At 36.2% G+C, this 22,969-nt stretch overlaps 1 protein-coding gene across 4 annotated transcripts in view; it reads left to right on the top strand.

Annotated features, from left to right (window-relative positions):
* Positions 1-22,365, top strand: part of MTM1 (myotubularin 1) — a 32,019-nt gene extending 9,654 nt beyond the window's left edge. For 2 of the 4 annotated variants that reach the window (XM_069867364.1, XM_069867363.1), the window contains exons 4-16: positions 336-408; positions 1,101-1,195; positions 2,206-2,316; positions 3,237-3,338; positions 6,932-7,015; positions 8,268-8,417; positions 10,012-10,200; positions 13,758-13,943; positions 14,744-14,950; positions 18,275-18,367; positions 19,239-19,352; positions 19,713-19,889; positions 20,360-22,365. In XM_069867364.1, the coding sequence (XP_069723465.1) occupies positions 336-408; positions 1,101-1,195; positions 2,206-2,316; positions 3,237-3,338; positions 6,932-7,015; positions 8,268-8,417; positions 10,012-10,200; positions 13,758-13,943; positions 14,744-14,950; positions 18,275-18,367; positions 19,239-19,352; positions 19,713-19,889; positions 20,360-20,527 (1,749 nt within the window). In that variant the 3' untranslated portion in view covers positions 20,528-22,365. Of the gene's footprint in view, positions 1-335; positions 409-1,080; positions 1,196-2,205; positions 2,317-3,236; positions 3,339-6,931; positions 7,016-8,267; positions 8,418-10,011; positions 10,201-13,757; positions 13,944-14,743; positions 14,951-18,274; positions 18,368-19,238; positions 19,353-19,712; positions 19,890-20,359 lie in introns of those variants that run through there. The other 2 variants (XM_069867365.1, XM_069867366.1) reach the window with 2 other exon arrangements.
* The last annotated feature ends 604 nt before the right edge of the window (positions 22,366-22,969 follow it).

Raw genomic sequence — 22,969 nt, 5'->3', positions numbered from 1 at the left:
GTTGATTTGTTCTTCCAAGCCCAGCATACTTGGAAAATTAAATGCACAAAATTTTCAGAGAACTTACAATGTAGAAATTTACTTCCAGTTTAATGCAAATATAGTTAACTGTCGTTTTAGGAGAAAGACTAAAACATGGTTATGTTTCAGGTCTGTTCAACCTTTGAATGTGTAATAGTTGTAGTTTAGGATAGCAGCGTGTGTCCCAGTTTTGGTTCAGTCTGTGGAAAAATCTGTTCTTTCCCGTGCAGAAATTACCTTTAAGATATTTTAATCTAGGTCTTGAAGGAGTTGTGAATAAAATACAATGCCCTGTTGTATTACTTTCTCTTTAGACTCTAAAAGATGGAACTAACTGGGAACAACATGAAGATATACCTCGTCTGCCAGGAGAGACTAGAGTTACAGGTATGAAGTTGTATAGCTGCCTGTTGCACGGGACATTTAAGAGGCTGATGTATGCGTCTATCTTACTGGATTTTTTCATAATTTGGGCTGGGGACAGGGGTAAATAATGCTAAAATGTCATTAATTTTTTAAGTAATTGCAGTAGGGACTTTTTAACACTTATCACAAGTAAATTTTTAAAACTTTAAGATCTTTATTTCCACACAATAGATCCTCTAATACAAAAAAATTGTGAGTTAAGATGTGTCATAATTCTGTGTACAGACTAAGTAGCACATGTCTAGGGACGAGAGCCCCTTCAACCTTTTGGATGTAAAGAGACTTCTACATGCCACCTTTTGTGTTGAAATATTGTACAGTAGTTTGTAACTTTAGCCCAAAATGTGACTATTCTAAGCGGAATCTTATGCTTCCTTGATGCAACCATGGCATGCACATCACTACTATGCACTGTTCTATGTCCTGCCCTCTCCAGAGCACTGGTTTAATCTGGACAAGTTTAAAACATGAAACTTAAACATTTTCTTAAGTCATGTGAATAATATTCAAATTTATTACTCTATTAATTCATTCATCTCTCAGTGTCTCTTCTGAGTGTGTCTGTCTTTATTTTACTGCTATTTAGCTGATGCTGTCCTTAGCTCTGATTTTTTTCTTTTTGCAATCTTTAAGAAATGCTGCATTTCTTACAGACAAGGATGTTATTTATATGTGCCCATTTAATGGCCCTGTTAAAGGAAGAGTGTACATCACGAACTACAGGCTGTACCTAAGAAGTGTGGAAAATGTGAGTAATATGCCACAATTACTTCTGTGGGATGAGTTGGCTTTAAACCCCTTTCCCTTCGACCCTATTGCCTTTGATTTGTTTTGCAGCCAGTTCATTTGTTTTAGTTCTGGTGCACATGTAGTTGTGGAATTGCGTAGGAGGCTTTTTACTTGAAATGGTCTGTAATGTTTGTAATAACAGTGTTGTAATTGTGTAATGATTAAATAGTAATTGCCTTTGTGCCACTGAGAAATCTGTATAAGAATTGGAAGTTATTTAAAGATAAATGTATTGTAGAAGTGAGATTTTTGCCTGGTAGAATTATGATTTAACCGCTTACACTAAAACTGATACCTTTATCTTTTGTTGTAGCTTTTTTGATAGTTGTTCCTTTTATTCTGTGATAGATCAAGGGCAGCAACTAATGATATGCGATAGCTCTTAAAATGGCTATCAGTAAACCAAGATTTTGATTGTCCTTGTTGTTGGAAAAGAAAAATACGTTGATGACTAGAACCTCACGTGAGTGGGGGGAGCAGTAGTGTGTTTGCTAAGCAGCAGTGTGAAAAAGAATTAAGTATGTTTGCTATTTGTTTCATAAAGTGTTTGGCTTTTTTTTAAATAAGGTTTTAGGTCTGTTGAGCTGAGGTCTTTCCGGTTGCAGATAACTCTGCTTGTAATCTCTTTTCATTTTGTTCTACTTTATTCTGTGTATCATATCAATAAAGCAGTCTTAGCAAGCAGGGTCAGTTGGAAATATGTAGCAGAAGGCATCTTTTGGGATGTTGCTACCGTTTTCTTCCCTGCGTGTTGTCAGGCACAAAGTTTTTTTGTTGCATGTTAAATTGGGTGATGTAGAACGACTACAGACTCCGTAACATGTTAGAAGGTGAGGCTCAAATGTGGAAACACACTTTTATTTCCTGTATGTATTTCACATCTGCTTTCTATTCTAGAATGTGTAAGAACATTTTTGCTTGAGTCTTCTTTTCATATTATTTATTTCCTTCTTCAAATTTTCCTTGCAGGATCCAGTTGTGGTATTGAATGTTCCATTGGGTGTAATTTCAAGGATAGAAAAAATGGGAGGAGCTTCAAGCAGAGGAGAGAACTCTTATGGATTAGATATAACCTGTAAAGTAAGACTTTCCGACAATTCAATAGGAAACAAAATCTAGAGGTTCCTTTATTCACTGCTTACCTATTTATAGGAATGAAAAAACACATCTTCCTTAGCTGAATTTAAATAGAACTTTTTGGAACTCGATAGAGGAGTAGCTTTTGTATAAAGGGCTATTTAACTGTCCTCTCTGCATAGGAGGAGAGCGATTGGTCTTCCTTTCTGAATCACTAATTGACAAGAGGTTTTGCACAGCCATCTTGTTTTAGGGCATTATTTCTGCATTGCTACATTATTTTATTTATTCTAACAGTATTTTTTTTAAATCCTAAAAATCTTTAAAGAACACCTCAAACAGGGGTTTTGTAAGCTGTAAAGGCAATGAAAACCTTATGTAACAGCCGTCTCTGTTTTCTTAGTCTCATAAAAACTATGTTGCCATGAAAAAAAAAACATAGGGGAATTCCTAGTGGATAATTCAGGATCCTTTATCAAACTCATTAATGGATTATGTATACATGTTTGATTCTTATTAGTTAATGTGCAGATCACTTAGTTTTTGCGTTAGTGATAAGATAACTAAGGAGAGTGTAGTCTAGACAGATTACTGGCAAATATTAATTTTGGAAACAGAGTAACTTCCATCCTGCAAACATACATTAGCCCATGAGGCTTGTGAGTGAATCAGATACAGTTATTTCTGATGGCTTTATGCCTAAGGAGCATTTGCTTCACACAGGGCTGGTTCTGCTTTATTTGTAGAATTCTAATGTTCTCTTCTATTTCTCAGAATAACAAATAAAACTGAACATTTACAACGGTTTGAGGTGTGTTGCAATCAGATTCTAAGTCTTGTTTAGTGTGTGATATAGCATTTGTACATCAGATGAAAGTATCTTACTGGTTTGGTTCTCTGAAAAGATAATGTTTTTGTTTTAGGATATGAGAAATTTACGGTTTGCATTGAAACAAGAAGGGCACAGTAGAAGAGATATATTTGAAGTCCTCACAAAATATGCTTTTCCCCAGTCACATAACTTGGTAAGTTACATCATTTATACTAGTGAGTTGTCTTAATGCAGATACCTTTACTTTTAAATACACTGAGAAACTGACAGCCTTTTCACTGAGTAATATCTTAGTGATTTATAATATATGAAAAACATAAACCTTTAAGTTATAAATAGAAAAAAACAATTTACTTGTGTGTGTGTAACAACTTGTTCTAGTTCTGCTGCTTTCTTCTTCTGTAATGCGTAATGACTGGTCAAATATTTAACAAATTACATAGAAGTTATATGCTCGTGTACAAGTAGACCATGTATTTATGTACTCTGATTTCATAAATAGAGTAAATATAGAAATATTTGTGAATAGACTGCTTGCCAAACTGTGTTGTCAGATTGCAGCTGCTGCCTCCTTTATCTTGCAGAGCTACATTGTGTTGTGAGCAACCAGTTTATCATGTATTATTTTTGTGTACAAAATTGTAATGTTAAACTGAATGTTGAAGGCAAGCACTTAGTCTGCAGGAGGACTGAAAAAGAGACTCTGTGTTTTGAAATTGTGGGTTAGCACCTGCAAGGAAATAAATAGAATTATTTGCACAGTGAAGCATAAAAAGTAGCTTACCAGAAATGTTAGAAGATTTGAAGGCCTTTTTTAAAGTAAAGTGAAACAGTGGTCTTCTGCTTTTAGACTATGGGTCTGCAGTGGAATCCCTACTTGCGTTTTATGCCAAGAGGCTTTAATTTGCTTTTGCAAACATCTTAGCTGATATATTATAAGTCTTACTTTACCAAATACAGATATCGATAAGTTACAAATCACGCACCCCATAAGATTTCTGAGTGGTGATTTACTGTACTTTTTTTATTCTTTCTTACCTATTTGATGCTTTCCTTGATTTCTTCTTCCTGTTTCCCATGGCACCTAAAAGGAATTTGAAACTGATTTTTAATTAGTTGATAGACTAATAGCTACTGATGGGCTTCCATCAGGCATGTAGCATTAATCTCCCTCACATTTAGAATAGATGTGATTGGTACACTGGAAGTGATAGCAAACTGTCCTGCTTTGAACCCAAGATGTGGCATAAAATCAGTAAGCATATAACTTAAGGTAAATCTATGCTTTATTGGGTTGAGAAAGGGCAATTGTGTATTGTTGAATGAAACTGCGCGATGATTGCCAGAGTGGAAGAGGAAGGATCTTTACTCTTTGAAACTGCTTTATAGATTGCTTTGTATATTTTTTTGAGAGAGATGGCCCTGCCATAAGGTGGTGCTGTTGCTGTATTTCAGACTTTTCAGGCTTTTAGCCTGGACTGAAGTTCAGGCCATCTTCACAGAACATCTCAAGAAATATCAAGTCTTGCATGAAAGGCCATTGGGATGGCAGGGGTGAAAAGGTGAAAACAAAATACACTTCTCCATCTGATTTCTTGTGGATTATTTTGTGGGTGACATGAGCAGCACAGCTGCCATTTGTTTATTTCTAGTTTGGAGCAGCACCTTCTTTATTTTTATCAGTACGATCTGTGCAACAGCTGTCACAGTGCACTCTAATAAACTCCTGTGTTTTACTTACCAGGGCTTAAGCTTGGTAATTTTTAAGGTCTCACCAGGAAATTTGTAGTAAGTAGCAATTTAAATAACGTATTCCTGCGTTTGAGACATCTTTTAAGTGATCTGTGAGGATTACAGTGTTTCTCTTTTCTATTGTTATAAGATTCTCCTTTGTCTCTGGTTCTTTGGTGAATTCTTAGCATAGTTGCTCTTTGGGATACAGCAAATTCCTCTGGGGAGGAGGGGATGGTTCTTCTGTGGAGCTGTTTATTAATAGTTCTGTGAAGAAGTTGCATCTACTGCTCTAGACAGTGACGTTCCTGTTTTGCAATATTCCTAATTTGCAGCTAAGACAGCAACCAACCTTTTTCAGTATTTCTGCTTAACTTCTGATACTTGCTTCTACTTCTAATGGAATGGGTTTTGTTTTTTTCTTTCTTTTTCCATTCTTCATCTCTCTGTCCATCCCATTTGATAGCAGTTTACTTGGAAGAATCCATAATGTTTATCTATATTGAAGGCCTACTGCTTTAAAAATACTGAAGACATTGAAAAAGTACAGCTTGGGAATGCATTGTTTACTTGTGCAGACTTGCCAATGAATGTACGTGCTATAAAATACTGATATAATTTAAAATTCTAGTTTCTGAAGCTAGTGGGGTAAAGTATCTTGTGTGAGCAGTGATGTCCTTTTAAAATACTTATTGATCTGAAATGTACAAGGAAAAAACTCCTGCTGGAAGAATTCAGTTTTGTGTTTTGATTAGGGTTGTTTACTATTTAAACCATTGTAACATATTAGACTGAAGAGAATTGCCTTGAGCTGAGACTGCCATCATAAGACCTAAAGAAACCTCTGTCTGGAGAATGGTTTGCTTATGAAGCCTTGCCTTACTTCTGTGTATGTGGTCATGGAACCTTAGAACCAGGATTATTTTCTTGCTTGCCAGGTTTTCTGCATTTCTGCTTAGTTTAGCTCTATGCCTGAGAAAACGATGTAGACTTGGGATGTTCAGTTTACATTTAATTTCTGCCATTAATGTCTTTGAATAGCTGGGAGACTATCAGCTTATTTTGTTACAAATGAACTGTGATGGGCTCTTGAATGCTTTCTGCTCTGGCTGCTGTTGCTCAGTTAGCTGAACAACACATTCTCTTCTGTGTTTTGTTTTATTTTTTGAAACAACTCAGTTTCATGCTCCATTTGGCATCTGAAGAATTTGTGAGCCACCAAAATAAATTTTTCCGATGAAGGGATTCATAAAATAAACATTACTTTTGTTTTCATCATAAACTGTAAAAACAAACCAGGGAAAAAAGGAGTTAGTTAGGTATTACTGCCCATTTGGAACTGGTTGAAAGGAGAAGGAAAAACAAGCTAAAAGGTATGAGGAAATCATCAGAAACCTGGGTGAGCTTGCTGTGTTGTATAAATGAGTCTTCAAAGTCAGCAACAAAGCAAGAGAAAAATAGGTAGTGTAACCTGCTAACAACATATTTTGTTTCCTTTTTAATCACAACTTTTTAACTTTCGTGGAGTTTTACAGCAAATCTGATTTCTGTTAAGGATCAATTGAAGAGAGTTCAGAAAGAAGGCTGCTTCCTAATGGCAATAGCATTTAAAATCTTTTACACTTCCTATTTAACATCTAATATTTCATGTATTAATTGCTATTCTGCCTGTTGGAGAAATTTTGGTGAGAAGGCAGTAATTTACTTGATGTGGATATGAAATACATGAAGTAAACCAAATAAAGTACTTTTAAACATGTTAGCCTCCTGACAGTAAAAAATCCAGCAGTTTCAGCTTCGCAATTTTTGTTATTCTGTCACTTCGTTGTAACTGTTTCCTCATTTTCATTATTTCATTAATAGATTAGCATTGTTTATTACTTCTTACATTTTCCTTTACAGTCTTATAACTATCAGATTTGAATGGAGGCAGGAGAGTCGGCATGGAAAAGTCAGTCCTGGTTTGTGGCAGGCATTAGGGTAGAGCTGGTGATAAGCCCTTGTATTTACCACTTCAGTCAGTTTGGTGTAATCAGCTTCTTTTACATTCTGCAGCTTTTTTTTGCATTTGCAAATGAAGAAAAGTTTTCTGAAAATGGATGGATGGTGTACAATCCGATGTCTGAATACAGAAGACAAGTGAGTTGTTCAAGTTGCACTTGCCTGGTGCTTTCATATCTGACAGCTTACCCGGAGGAGTTATTGATTGCACATTTCTCTTATCAGCAATTTTGTGGAGGGAGCTGAGAATGGGAGAAGGTAGAAATACAACTTGGAAAAAAGAAGTAAAGAAAGAAAATAAAACACTGGAACCTTTAAAAATTAGAATATCACGAAAATATAGTCTTTGCTCTTTGGGGGAAGTTATTGATGCTTCCTACAGTGTGCCACGGTTAAGTGAGCAGGGGGCAGGGAGAATCTGCCAAATATATAACTGCAGTGTCCTAAATATAGATTTGATTTGGTCTACTTCTTCCTGAAGTGAAAAGGGAAAAAAAAAAAAAAAAAAAGAAAAACGCAGCAGCTTATTTTAGAAATGGTGTTACTTTGCAGAAGTTATTTATATGTCTATCAGTATTCTACCTTGCTCTTTCAGTGATTTTGGAAAAATGTCAAAGAAAGAGGACTGATATGTTTAATTTTAAAATACTTTTTAGGCAGTTTATACTTTAAATATGGCTTTTTTTTAAACAAAAAAATTAAAGAGCAAACAATAAGGACTTCCTTGGACTTTTTTTTCCCACCATAGTTTTTTGGGGCAAGGTTTAGAGGCCAAAGACCCCAAAAAAAGGTAAATATAGACAGTCACACAAACCTCACTGTGCGCATGTGCTTGTGGAGAGCTTATCAGTTTCCTGGCTGCTGTTTGTGAAATGCCTTACTGAGCAGCAGGCAGCTAAAAAGCGTTGCTTCTCAGTAAGAAATCTACCCCAAATCTTGTAACTTGAAGATAGTACCAGTCAACAGAAAGGAAGGGTTGAGATGAGACTTCCTCCCCCTGTCTCCAGGGGACCATAATCTTTTTTCAGCAGGCAAGAGGGAAAGGCAGACCTTCGAGGGAGGAGAGAGGGCAATTTTATTTCCTCAACCCCACAGTTAAATACATCTACTACTTTTAGTCATTGTTTTGAAATTTGTAAGAATAGAAGTGTGTTTGTAAGAGCATATGAGATAGCTATGCAGTTGTATAAGGCTGTGTATCCATCAGCAATGAACTGTTTTGTATGGTCTTGTGATTTTTTTTTCTTTCCTTGTTTTGAAATAGTACTGTAGTTAGGTTAAATTGGTAGATTGTTGCCACCATGTGGCCATAATTTCATGTAAAATTCAAGAGCACAATTATTATTTATACAGCCAAAAATACATTGAAAAACTTTGTGTTACCTTTTAGGGTCTGCCTAATGAACGGTGGCGAGTGACTTTTATTAATGAGCATTATGGACTGTGTGACACGTATCCATCGCTCTTAGTAGTGCCATATAATGCAACAGATGATGATCTCAAGAAAGTTGCTGCGTTTAGGTCCCGAAATAGAATCCCGGTGAGTATTATGTGATATGAGTGAGTATCTAGTGTAGCTAGTTTTAAGTATGCATCCAAACAACGTTTTACTGAACACTACGCAGAGGATGCGTTTTTGGAAGTGGTTACAGCAAAATAGTTTTGATTGGCTGGTGGTTTTTACTGCTTGAAACTTTTGTCTTGGCCAAGCCACATTTCCGTTTTTCCCCCACAACAACCACCCATTCTGACTTTGCTTGTTTTAACTTGTCTTTTCTAATGACAACTGCCCACATTGCACGTTCCCTTTTCTTGATGAAGGATGAACCTTAGACTGCAGTCTGTACAAGCTTGTTTACTGCTGTTGAATGCACATAAAGGCGATAGCAAATGCTGTCCTCCTGTAAGCAAACTAGGTGGCATTTAAACATAAATCAAATTTTTGTCCTTTAAATTGGGCTGTGGAATTTAAGATAAACCCATTTGGCCTTTCAGATATATTTCTGTAACTAAAATTCTTTGAGTTAAGAGAATTTTTATGTATGCTCTTTACAGCACTGTAGAAAATAATAATTTTTATCACAATAAAATCTGCTTTAATATTTCAGTTTGGCAAACTCTGAAGAGGTACTAGGTCTTAGCCAGTATCAGAAAGCTGCTTTGAATCTCAGTTAATTTCAAACAGGTGCAAAACTCAATATGATAAATATTTATTAGATGGTATTTACTGACAGACTAGGCCTATAATTATAAATTTACTATGTATATGCACACAGATGTATAGATGCAATATATTAAAATTTATAAAATACGTGTTAAATATAGAGTATGAACATATAGCTCTTATCTTCTACAGGTGTATCTCTAGCTGTATCTTCTCTGTCATCCCAAAATTCATGACAGGGCTTTTGTGTGCCTGTACAGTAAGAGTAATAGTAATTTTATTCTTACCAGAGAATAACCATTCATATTCACTCACGCACTAACAGGTCTCATTCCTAGATATACAACTAAGGGCTGTGTTTCAGGAGCGAGTATTTTCTGAAGGTTGGTTGGTATTTTTTGAACTCTGCTGTTCCTTCGTTCTGTAACCCACAACTTTCAGAGTGGTTGAGAATATTCAATGATAAAGTTAGAGGTTTTGTCTGCTTCTTGGGGTGCTTATCTGTAATCTCTTGCACTGCAAGAGATCTGTTGCCTGGGCAGCTCACTGTCTCTTGTTTGTGGTAAATCCCCTCTGGCTCGGAAGAAAACAAAGGCAGCATGTTTGTAAAGAGAGCTGAGGAACAAAGTGTAATTGAAAGAAAGGAGGAAACATTCAGGAAACTGCAGAAGGTTCAAACTTTCCTTCCTTTCTCACAAAAAGAGAAAAGTTAGTTTGATGGAATTGGAACATCTTAGTCACTGTTTCTACAATGAGTTCATTCTTCTGAATTGTTTCTTAGTTTCAGCAGGCATTGATGTGTTTGTTTTCAGTTCACCTTTCAGAATTATTTATGCAAGCTAATCTTTTGAAGAAAGAAAGTAAAAAGTGTTCATTTTATTATCTGTTTTAAAGAATGTAACTTCCAAATTTAAACAATTAATTTTTTAAATACAATGTTCTTCTTTAAATGTTTTTGACATGTGACCAGGTTCTGTCATGGATTCATCCAGAGACTCAGGCTGTTATTATGCGCTGCAGTCAACCCCTTGTTGGAATGAGTGGCAAGCGGAATAAGGATGATGAAAGATATCTCGATATCATCAGGGAAGCTAATGGGCAGATCTCAAAATTGACCATCTATGATGCTAGACCCAACGTCAATGCAGTTGCAAACAAGGTAAACAGATGCTTAATAGCCTTACTTGTGAAGGGGGTGGAGAGATGGCTTAGTTTGAAGTGTTCCATGAGAAGGTCTTGGATAGTAATCACAATGTAGATGAATGTACATAATCAAATATATGTTTACATAATCAAATACTGAGGCTCGAGGCCATGAGTGCCTAAAGTAGGTCATAATCAGCGTTTCAGGATCATATGTGAATTTCCAGACATGCTATACCCTATTATCAGTCAAGCACAGATCTCAGCATGGAACTGAGATAAGATGTGATTACACAGTGCACTGTGAGGTGGATGCAGGCTGAGCTGCAGAGTATGTCCTCTCGTTGGAGTGACATGGCATCTCTGTGCAAGTCACAGGTCTGCTTCATATCCTCTGGGAAAATTCTATCCTGGAAAGGCTGTGTTCATAGAGCCAAACCCACTGATAGGCATCCTTTGATTCTTCCTAGTGATTACGTGTACCAGTTCAGACCTATCCAGACATCCAGCAAATAAAAAGAAAGTGATGAATAAGTTAATTTGCACTCTAAACAGCACTATAGGTATGATTTGGGGTACTTGTATACCAGTTCTTCACTAGGTGTCTGTAGTTGACAACTGCAGTAAGAGAAGTAGTGTTTCCATCTGATGAAGGTACGATTTCTTTGCAATAAAACCTAAACAGGATCAGAATTTTAGAACAGCGCAGGAATGGACCTCAAAAGATATCCAACCTTTAAAGAAGAAAAGGTGCCTTGATTTCCCCTCAGTCCCATCTCAACTGGTGAGGACTGGATTTTCAGGCATACTTAGGTAATGGCAGTCACGGTGTGTCAGTGTTGTATTTGGCATAGAGCACAGCAGACATGGCTGTGCTTCGTGTTCATATGAAAAGCCTAGGGAGAGGAGATGAAGAACACATGGTTAATGCTTTTTTCTTATGTGAATATACCAGCTTCACTCCCTCCATGTCTAGGACAGTCCCTTACCCACCGAACTTCAAGCACAAACGAAGCGGGCAATCCCCTTCAGTACTTACTAGTGAAGTTGAGTGTCTGCAGAGAAAAGAATACGAGAGATACGAGCTCAATAGAGTTTGAATTCTTAGTGAAACAATGAGCGTGCTTATCTGGCAGAGAGGGAATTCTAGCTTCTGAATAGTTTTTTGGCACAAAATGAACACTTACTTAGTGGAATGAGTCCTCGTCAATGTTTGCACTGAAGGGAATAGGAAGTAGTTAAACTTGTTTGCCTCTAGGAAGTTTCTATGTAACAAATGTTAGGTTGCTTTAGAATTCACAGGGACAGTAATGCTAGTGTTTTATTCTAGCTTCAATGCCCACATCTGTACCTTTACAGCCCTCTTATCTATGATGGCGAACATGATTTATTAAGCAAGAAATAAGATTGTGTGGGTTTTTTTAATAACGTAGATTCTTTCAGAGATTCTGTCCTCGGGCTGTTTGGCTTGGTTTACATTTTAATCTGATGGTTTGTATTTTGAAGGTCTACTTCAATTGCTCACATTTTACCCTACAAATTGCATTATCCTCTGCACACTGAATTTTTATAGGAAAATAAAACATTTAATCCTTCTGTTTGCCTTGTGGAAGGAATCTCAATTCTGATGTTAACTTAAACTATTCCCATGTATTTGGACTAACTCAAATTTTTACCCCATTTGTTTCAAAGGTGTGTTATGGTCAAACTTTGTACACACATACTTCTCAAAGTATGAAGCACGGTTTTCAGCTTTTTAAATGGTCTATATATTTCACCAATGTTTTTTAATTAACCCCTGATATGCCTAAATATGAAATACGCAATCGTAGCAGTAAAAGCAGGAGGGTGCATTTCTAGGTCTGAAGGACATTGGCATACAGAGTGCAAGCCAATGTCGATCAGCACTGAGAAAAGTTTTCTTGAACTGCTGTGAAGATCAGTATAAGCAAAACCTTGGGCTACGCTACTCGTGCATTCCTGTGTTCTTTGTACATAGGTCAAGACCACCCAGTCAGTAGGAGTTGTGGCAGCCTTGGTGCTAAGATTGCAATCATTCATCACCAGGATTTCGTAGTACTCGAAGGAAAGAGAAAAATGCAATCATTACTACTTTTAGCTCAGAGCCTGGCAACTCTGAGAATACCCCTACATCTGTAGGAGATAGGGAGCATAGGATAGAAGTACCATGCTACTGAACAGCAATGTAGGTGATACTAAAGGCTGTACCGTACCTTACATTGTTGTCTGATCTGCATTTGATGGCTATAACAGTTTCTAAGAGCAAAAATAATTCACAATTCATGGTGTGGCACATTTTTGCTGTCTGCAGGAAATGTTGCGATTTTGTAGCTATCTTTGGAAAACCTCATCAGTGGCCCTGCGTCCTGAAATATGTGTGGGTTTTCCGCTTCCTTTTGTGACCAGGCACATCCTCTGCTGTGGTGGTGATTCAGGGTTTTGAGAGAGCAGCGGTAGAATAGACTTTCTACTTACGTGGTTCTTCAATTCGTTAACAATCTAAATACATGTTTAATCTTCAGCAATAACATTTAGTGTTAGAAAAGTTACTTTAAAGTAAACTCTAGCGTTATTACTGTTTTACTGCTTGGAGGAAGAATCTGAGATTCTTGAACTTAATTCTTGAATGAAACAGTTTATTCTTAACTGAATTCTTAAGTTTAATTTTATTTGGCCAAACATACCATTTTTATCTGTTTAAATATTAGTTCAATGATAAATGTAGTAATAAGTAGGCAGTTTAAACACAGGAAAAAATCTCTAGTAAACCTGAGATTTGCTGTCTTGAATTAGCAATATACAAAAATAGACAAATCCTTTTGACTGTATTTCTTTCTAATTGGTACAGAAACAAAGAAATGAACAACTGTATTCCCTTGAAGGGGTGATCCTAGTGTGTTAGGAGTAATTGCTGTTTTGTGTGATGTACTTTTTTAAAAAAAAATATTTCAATTTAACCTTTATAATCTGTCTGGGAAGTAAGTTGATTTCTTTTATGTTCACAATCATGAGTTTGTTTAATCTGTGGTGGAGAAAAGCCTACATAAATGAAGAAAAGTTATCGTAATGTCAGTTGGTCAAGGAAAAGCTGTTTCCATCATGAATCTCAAAAGTAATAGGGAAGGTACAAAACAGTCTGAGTCCTGACTGGTGTGGTGCTGGTTCAGTGTCCATTACCTGGCTGGTTCAGTCCTAGTCGAAGGTCTCCAGGCCCAGCAGTATCAAGAACCATTTTAGTGTTCGTCTAAAGTAAAAATTATTCTAGGGTTACTGCTTTGAGGTTTTGGAAGGAGTGAGGCCAGCTGGAGCAACTGGAATGTTTTTCTGGCCATGTGCCTTTGTCCCTTTGGATAAAGGAAAGCCCTTGAATATTTTTCTCCAGTGTTTGACCTTCCAAAGTTTGCATCAGAGACTTAAACAAGTAATAGGAATTATGTATTACCCAACTACAAAATAAAGTATGAATAGAATTCAATTCCTTTTTGCACTATTGAAAAGGTGCTACAGTAGCGTCTGTGTGACTAAGGTTAATTTTAGATCTCTTGTTTGTAGGCAACTGGGGGAGGATATGAGAGTGAAGATGCATATCCCAATGCAGAACTTTTCTTCTTGGACATTCATAATATTCATGTCATGCGAGAATCTTTGAAGAAGTTGAAAGACATTGTTTATCCCAATGTGGAAGAATCACACTGGTTGTCAAGTCTGGAATCAACCCATTGGTTAGAACATATAAAGGTATCTTCTTGCTGTTTGAGGGGTGCATTGTTGGTCTGATTGTCTTTACATATGTGAGAACTGATTTATTTTGGTTTCTAGCAATACAGGATGAGACATAACTGCCATTGTGAAGGATTAGCAATTTAGTCATCAGTATTTATGTGATTAATTCTTGTAAATTATGGTTTTGTGAATACATCTTGTCAATTTGTTTGTAAACTTTGTCATTTTCATCTTGTAGCTCAAAAAAATATTTGAACTGGTAATTCACCAGTGTTCTTACTAGTTGACCTTTGAACCTTTTGCCACAAATACAGCTGTGCAAAATTATTTAGAGTATTATGTAATGAATCCTACTTAATAAAATTCTCGTTGTAAGTTAATAGTTGGAAAACAATCTTATTAGAAGGGTACAATATCCTTCTTCCAAGAACTGAGATTTCGGTAATTTAGCTCAAGGAAAGGAGCCAAATGAAATACAGAATTTTTAGTATTTCCTGTGGTAAATCCATTCTTTCCTTAAACTGAAGAACATAAGCTTTTTTTATCAAAGTTGCTGTTTTCTGCCCCATTTTCAAGAACTTACTGTGAGATTAATTAGATCTTTGCAGGGGATTTGAGAACCAATCTCTTTCTCTATTATACAAGAAATTTACTTGGATCTCCTAGAAAATTCTTTTCCCTTTAACTACACCATGCTTCTTAGGTCTTCAATGGAAACTGTATCAATTTAGATACTGTGTATATACAAAGAAAACAATTTATTTTTGTTGGAGTGATAACACTAATCTTCTGTGTTGTTTGTTCCTCTTCACTAGCTTGTCTTGACAGGAGCTATTCAAGTGGCAGACAAGGTCTCCTCAGGAAGGAGCTCTGTGCTGGTTCACTGCAGCGATGGCTGGGACCGCACAGCGCAGCTAACATCGCTGGCCATGTTGATGCTAGACAGCTACTACAGAACAATTGAAGGCTTTGAGGTTCTGGTGCAAAAAGAGTGGATAAGCTTTGGACACAAATTTGCATCGGTAAGAAGATAATTGCAAGGACGATGCAACATTAACAGCCTAAAAAGCTTTCAGTGTTAAACTGTTTGTTGTGTCAAGGTTTGACAATTGTTTTAATTATTTTGGAATTCTGATTTAAAACACTTCCAGGTAAATCTGCACAGAGCTTTTGGTTTTGAACCCATTTGGTTAATATTTTTTTTAGCTATTCTTTCTCTGAGAACTCATATTTTGCCCTTTACACTTTTCTAAAACCACAGAATTGCTCAGATTACTGTCATATTGAGCAAAGAAATTGAGAAGGCAGAAAAATTAGGTCCTTCCAAAGTTTTCAGAAGATCAAATAAGGTTGCAACATGGGGCTTCTCCCTCACTCTCCCTTTGGACTGTTTTGAACGTCATCAGAGGCAGATTAAGGAGTCTGGCCAGTGTCTTTTAATGATGTTTTGAACACTTCTTCCCAAGAGTTTATAAATATGTCAAAATACCTCTCAAGAGGTTGTTACTGGTAATAGTGGCTTTAGTTCTGTTAAGTCTTCTTCTAGCTGCTCAGAAGTTTAAGTAGAAATTGTCTGTAGCAAGTCCTTAATATCTTACCCATGCATAATACGAAGTCAAGGGTGTCTGATTAGGAAACTTTCCAGAGTCTTATTGGAACTTCTCTTAAATTTGGCCGCTAAGCATTTAACAAGGAGATTCATAGAATCAGAATCCCTAGCTTGGAAAAGACCTTTGAGATCATCAAATCCAACCATAATTCGTATGAGGAACCTGGAGAAGAATAATAGATTGCCAGGGAGAGTGTGCTGGGATATGTAAATACAAAACATAAGTTGGGAGCCTTACAACAGTGTTGCTCACTGATGCTGAACCTTGTATTTCACAGTAAGAAGCTTCCACACCTTCAGTAGAATTTATTTCCGCAGACAATTTGTCCCTAGTGCAATATGCTAAAGATGCTATTTAATATTGCTAAAATTGGGGAAAATAGGCAAACTGGAAAAATCAGAAAAATGGAAAAATATACCTGTGTTTATTTCTTGCCCATTTTACGTTTGCAAGAGTGTCTCGGTCATTTGGAAATTCAGGTATAAGTACTCAGCATGAATCACTTCACCACTGAAGAGTGCTTGTAGGCTGTGGCAGTCTTTGATCTGACACACTAAAGGTGCTTTGAGGCTTGGGAGATTTGCATTTTGATTGTTGTGAATGATATCTGCTGCGGTCCAGGTTTTTGTGTCCTTACCTGTAGTCTTCTAGTAGTGATGCGTTATATAAACCTTTGAAGTATTCTGTCTTGGTACAGCCACAGGAGAGCACTGGCTTGCGTTTTTATTCTTGCTATATTTAGTTTTGCATTTTTAAAAGAAGCTACAGTCATGATGCAGATAAAATCAGATTGTGTCACTAGGAGACTTGTAGCCCAGCACGTGTGTTACGATTTAACATAAAGCTTAAAAAGAAATCTCTCTGTGTCCCTCACCATTATGAATACATTTGAATAATTTGATTCTTTTTATTAGAATATTATTTTTAGTTTGAGTAATCGAAGGAGTTTCTTCTCTCTCAATAGGTAACATTTTTCTCCTGTTAGTGAGGTAGAGCTTTCACACCCTTCCAGATGACCAGCTCAGTCCACTGGTTCATCTCTGACAACGTAGCAGCAATAAGGATGATTTAAATAGCTTGCTCTTGTTTAAAGTACTGTTTTCTTTTCCCAACTTGCTTGCTCAAGTAATAATCTTAGGAAATGGTTGAAGCCCCTCTCCTTTAGCCATCTGCTGTTTTCTGAGAGCAATGTATATTTTGATTTGAGGGATTATTTAGCTTTTAGTGAAGAGTGTCCTTTACTGGCATGTTCTGTAGAATAAAAACAGATAATGCAAGCAGCAAATATTTTGATCATTCTTTTAGTCTGGTAATTATTTGATAGAATTGTGAATTTTAATAGTGAAGACTAGGCACTTCAGTGCACTTAGCATTTCATGAACCTAATCTCTGAAACCATCCTTTTGATGCCTTTCCACAAGTGGGGAGTTGGGGAAGAGTAGGGTGTTTCTTACATTGTCTGCATTAGAACAAGCTTCATGTTTTCATGTTTACCAGGATTGCAATTTGATTGTTTTAATAACGAATAACTAAACAGTAGACTACGTAATAGGTCCTTTATATATTTTCTAATATATAAACGTAATAAGTTTCTTTGTTGAAAAGGAATTCCTTACCTCAGCTTTTCTATGTATAGTGAACTTATCCAAATGATAAAATAGTTTGCTAGTGCACCATGTGGAATGTTCTAATAGTGTGTTCTGTTGTAAGAAATATGAGACGTAGACATGACTAAACATGCAAGATACTGGGACATTGCAAAAGTGCTAATCATAGTGAAAGTGGAAAGATTTTCTCTCCTTACTAAACAGCTTGCTACTGTTGACTGAGTTCAGCTACAATCCCTCATCTCCCTTTATTTCCTCCCATTCCTATACTGCAGTTCCTTTTACAGAGTAGCGTACTGGGTTTATCACTTTTCACATCCTTTAGACATTAAGCCCGCTTTCGTACTGGCAGATAGACAGCATCTTAGTTCAACATACATGCTCTTCTTTTGTCTTCTCCAGGCAAGTAGGTTCAAACAGAACTAGAAATTTAATAGAATTTACTTTCCCCGAATCTTGTATCTGGTTTTGGCCATCAAAAGTGAAAAGGAAGGAAACTGCTTTTACCAAACCTGCTTTTTTTGTCTGTGGGGAGAATTCCTTTGATTGTCGCTTTGGACTCCTCGGAATAAACGGCTCACTTGAATTTTCAAAATGTGCATTAATTTTCTGTCAAGAACACGGACACTTTTTTTGAGCTCGCTCATGTTCACTGTCTACCTCAGGGAAAATCTTCAGGTTCAGATGTAGAGAGGGAAGAGGAAAGAGAACCTGTATGGGTAGCTTGATCTACGTTCTCTGGTGGCTTAAATTGCAGAAGACAAAGTGGTTTTAACTTGGCTTTTAGCAAATTTATTACATAAATATAGTTCAAAATATATCTTAATTATTTGTGAAGTTAGTGGATACTTCAAAAGTTCTGCTTGTCCAACAATTAGCAGGTTTTTATAAACGAACAAATTATCACTTTGAAGCTTTTCTCAGATATCTTTGAAGCACTTCTGCAGTATTTCTGTATATCTGAATCATTCCTCCTTGATGCAGTAACTAAGTCTGTAATCATAAGAACAGGTTGCTCTATTACAGTGTTACAGAAGTATTGATGCTGTAGTGCAAAATAAGAAACAATGTCTGTTGGCTATAAAATAGCCTGTTTTGGTTAACAGGTTGCTGTACTGCTTCATTTCAGAGAATAGGCCACGGAGATAAAAACCATGCTGATGCAGACAGATCACCTATCTTTCTCCAGTTCATTGATTGTGTATGGCAGATGTCTAAACAGGTACGTTATATCATTCTTCAGAAGATAACGTTCTTAAGAGAGTACTGAATTAAAAGCCTAGATCCTTATTTTTAAAAAATATATTTTTGAGGACAACATTGCCCCTCTGCTCTGACACTGTAGTCAAAAAGGGTGTATATATTTCTAAACCATACAATCTCTCTACCCCATTTCTAAAAGTGGATACAAACTATAGTTAGGTTGCTTAACATGGCATTGGCTATGCATGCAAGGCTGGGGTGTCTCAGACATGGGCTTCTCAGAAACATAATGAGAGCTGTAACCCAGCAGAATCCTTTTGCAGGAATTGCATCCATCATAATAGCATCTATTGTTTCATTTCACCTTTTTTTTTGTGGAACAGTCCCTTGAACTACAGGGACAAATTTTGTTTTGTGAAAGCCTGAAGAGGAAGTTTGGGAGTTGTTGAGTGTTGTGATTTAAATGTTGTATTTCCAGTAAGTAATAAAACAAAGCAGCAAACTTAGTCCATTTAGGGACAAAGATTAGGAGCTAAACCCATATTTTCCTGTATGGCGCTGCACTATAAAGGGTGTAGTATGGATATCTTATTTTCTCTTGCTAGTAAAAATGTAACTGTAACCATTTGGTATTTTATGCTGCTTCTTAGAAATTAAAGGCAGTTAGAACATTTCGAGGAGAGTTCTTTTCATTTACCAGTTTGAGAAAATTGAACGCCTCATGTCACCTGAACACTTGCTCTGCTATAAAGTATATGAAAGTATTATCTTGAAATTATTTGTAGATGTATGCAGGCTTCTAAATGCCACCTTCAGCTTCTTAACTGGGGCATGTGCATATGTCCCTGCTTTTGCAGTGTAAAAAATGAATTTGTCTTTTCTGTTGTTAGTTTCCTACGGCCTTTGAATTCAATGAGCAGTTCTTGATTACAATCCTGGATCACTTGTACAGCTGCCGGTTTGGTACTTTCCTGTATAACAGTGAGTCTCTTAGAGAAAAAGAGGTTAGTCAAATCACTGATTGTTTAATTCTATTGTTAACTTGACTCTAGATGGTTACAAAAAGTTTTGCTTGTATTTTATTGTATTTGGTTGTATTCCTTGTATGATGGTGGGTTTGAATTGGCTTAGTTCTTGTTATGGAATAGTTTCATGGTAAATTGCTTGCATTTGGCAGCTTAAAGACTGTGCAGTCACTAAAATACTTGTCAAGCACTGATTTGGGAGCATTTCTAATACAGTAACTTATTATGCTTCAAAGTAAATCTGAAAGTGTATTAATTTTAGAATGTAACCACGGCTTCTGTGTTGGATTTCCTGATTTTGTGCAAATATTTACTGTTCTTATTTTAATTTTGTTTTAGAAAGTGACTGAGAAAACATTGTCATTATGGTCTCTGATAAACAGTGAAAAATCTAAATACACCAATCCTTTTTACACTAAAGAGCTAAATCGAGCACTCTATCCAGTAGCCAGTATGCGTCATCTAGAGCTCTGGGTCAATTACTACATTAGGTGGAACCCAAGAATTCGGCAACAAGTAAGTAAATCCTCTATAATGTACAAAATATTTTTTAGACTAAAGAAATAGGATTTTGTGTCATAACTGACTTGTAGAATAGTGCCTGTAATCTGTTCAGGTTTTCAATGTTATATTTGTAAAGATAGAGAAAAAAGTGAACTCTGCTCTTCTCAGAACACTGAGCTTATTTCACTTCTTAGCTTCAAGTTACCCTCAAGCTCTTTCTAGCCCCTTTTCTTAGGGACAGGGCTGGAGGAATATTTTTTAAGGCTATTTGGTGCTACTAAGGGGTGAATGGTGAGGCTTAGAAATAGGGCTGACTGATCCCTGAAGAGTTAGAGCATTAGCATCACAAACTGCTTAGCTGCCAGTTACTTAGTCATTCTCCTTTTACTGAGTAATGCCAAGAAAACGCAAATACTGCAGCAGCTTAACTGTGTCGAAGTAGTTGAACTGAAGTGATAAGACTAATACAGATCTCTTTCTAGCAGCCAAATCCAGTGGAGCAGCGTTACATGGAGCTCCTTGCATTACGTGACGATTATATAAGGAGACTTGAAGAACTTCAGATCACAAATAGTTCTAGGATACCCAATTCATCAGCCTCATCAGCATCTCCCTCACAAATGGTGTCCCATCTACAGACACATTTTTGAAGAAAGTGTTGTCTTCGTTCTATGCTGTAACAGCAAGTGGTGCTTAACATAGATCTATAGCATAAAGAGGAATATTTTAATGCCTTACATTAGACTGTCCTAACAGAAATTATTTTAGACTGTCTTCATTTGAGGAGGACTTTGCAACAAACAAAACCAACTCTTCCGTTACGTGCCTTTCAGAACCTTTGGGCTGGGAACATTATTAATCAACTTTTAGATATGGAGGGCTTTAAGCATTATTTTGGAAAGTCTAGTACAATTGAAATTTAATTGATTTGTTTTCATAAGAAGATTTTAATTTATTATGTTGTAGATCATGTTCCTGTAAGCAAATTCATGCTCAGTCTTACATGTCATGAATCAACACATTAATGGCAACAGGAATACTCATGTTGTGTAAAATTAGGCATGTGTGTATTCTTGTTAGGAATACAGTTGTGGAGTTTGAGATACAAATAAATTCTATTGTAAGATTTCAAAGAGAAGTTTTGAAAATTTCTGGTTACCTGAGAATTTCAGATATTCCATTTTCAAAATAAACAAAACCATGGAAGGGATTTCACTGATATGCTTCCAATTAAAAAGTTCAAATAGCTTAGTAGATATCAAAATAAAAGAAAAATATTTTTATTGTAAATTGATTTTTTTTTAAACAAATTACAATTGTACTGGATTCTAAAGTCCTGTTTTGGTGAATTGTCAGCACTAAAGCGTATTATAAATTATCACTGTTGACAATACTTGTTCTTTGGATTAATGCAGAATAAAATGGTTCTAAAGAAGGTTTATATAATTAAGAATAGACCCAGAGAGACATGCTTAAATATGCAGCAATAGCCTTAGTATGAAAGCTTGTGCTTGTCTTCTAAAGTAAATGTGCCTGTTTAAAGGAGCTTTTATACCAATGTGGGCAAAAATTTTGTTATAAATACTGATGAAAACTTGTACATTTATAGCTTACTGTTTAATTTCACTTTTGTTCAATGAAGTTATTCTTAAGTGTTTAAGAGACTTCAGTATTCAAGATTCACATATAGCATGGGTAGTTATATCGAACCTTCCAGTGAATCCTAGTTTCAAGCCTTCGTATCATTTCTTATGACGGCACAAACCTTGCTATTTGATATTTAATTAAAATTTTGCATATTCTCAGAAGTTTAATGATATTCAGGCAATCCAGGAAATAATCGCAATGCAGAACTGTAGAGGACTCTTATCTAATATTGTTATTTTAAAGGGGGTGTTTTGATGCTTGATGCTTCTGTCATTGTAAATTATTGTACATGTGGTGAGTTTTGATCTGCAAGATATAATAGGATTATATATAAATTAAGTTTTGTGTAAGTATATATAATATAGTTTATTAGAAATTCTGCAAGTTTATAAAATGTAAATATTTTGCATATGAAAACTAAATTTAAAGCTATAGTTTCATTAAATAAGTCAAAATTTAGAGGACATCTGAATATTTTTAGAACAGTATTTTTTCAAAGGAATAAATGTGTACCAAGTCAATTTAATTTGGTATATACACTGAATTGCACTGTTTTTTTTCAGGGAAGCTCAGAGTGTGTGTGTTCTAAATACACATGATGTATTTGACTTTTTTTGTCCTCTAAGTTTCACTCTCCCATCAAAGTTCTTCAGTATGTGTTTCCAAAATAATAACATCATCCCAAATTTGGACTTATTAAGGTAAATGACTCATTGCATTATGAAGAAGGATACTCAGTTATTCATGATACACTTTACATTTTGAAAGCTATGCATATTCTGGTGTATTTGCCTTCTACTTACTTGTGGTTTATAAAAAAAAAAAGCTATTTTTATTAGAATATTTAATGTTTCTGTATTTGAGTTGAATACGTTGGTGACATCTCGGAGTAGTGTGGAGAAGTTCAGAATATCTAATAGTTCTTATTCTGTAAACACTACATGATAATGATAAACACTACATGCAATAATGATATTGCATTTGTGAAAGTGTAATATAATGGAGAGGATCTTTTGCGCTTCATTACTTATGAATCGTTCCTCGTATTACTGGTTCAGTTGAATTTCAGTCCAACATAGTGCTGGGTGGGCTTTGATTTTTTTCCAAGCCAATGGAGAAGATCCTTGTTTCAATTCTACTTTCACATCGCAATATTAGGCAAACTTAGGGATGTTTTTAATCCAATACATCCTGGAAAATACTAATTTAAAGCCATTCAAGCAGGTATGTAAACTGATCAGTGTTAATGGAAGACTTACCCCTTTTCCAATGAACAGTGTGACGCGGGCTGCAGTTGTGCAGGGCACTGCAGGCAGGCGCCCTGGGGCTGTAGGGCACCAGCTGCCCCGCTGGCTGCAGACAGGGCTGCGCTGTAGCCCTCACAGCCACAGACAAACCTGAGGAGGCACAGGTGAGGCAGCGAAGGAGGTGAAGGTGAGGTGATG

This window comes from Phaenicophaeus curvirostris, chromosome 13 (genome assembly GCF_032191515.1).
Source record: "Phaenicophaeus curvirostris isolate KB17595 chromosome 13, BPBGC_Pcur_1.0, whole genome shotgun sequence".
Lineage (NCBI taxonomy): Eukaryota > Metazoa > Chordata > Aves > Cuculiformes > Cuculidae > Phaenicophaeus > Phaenicophaeus curvirostris.
Note: the sequence above shows the minus strand (reverse complement) of the source record. Positions and strands in the feature narration are given on the sequence as shown.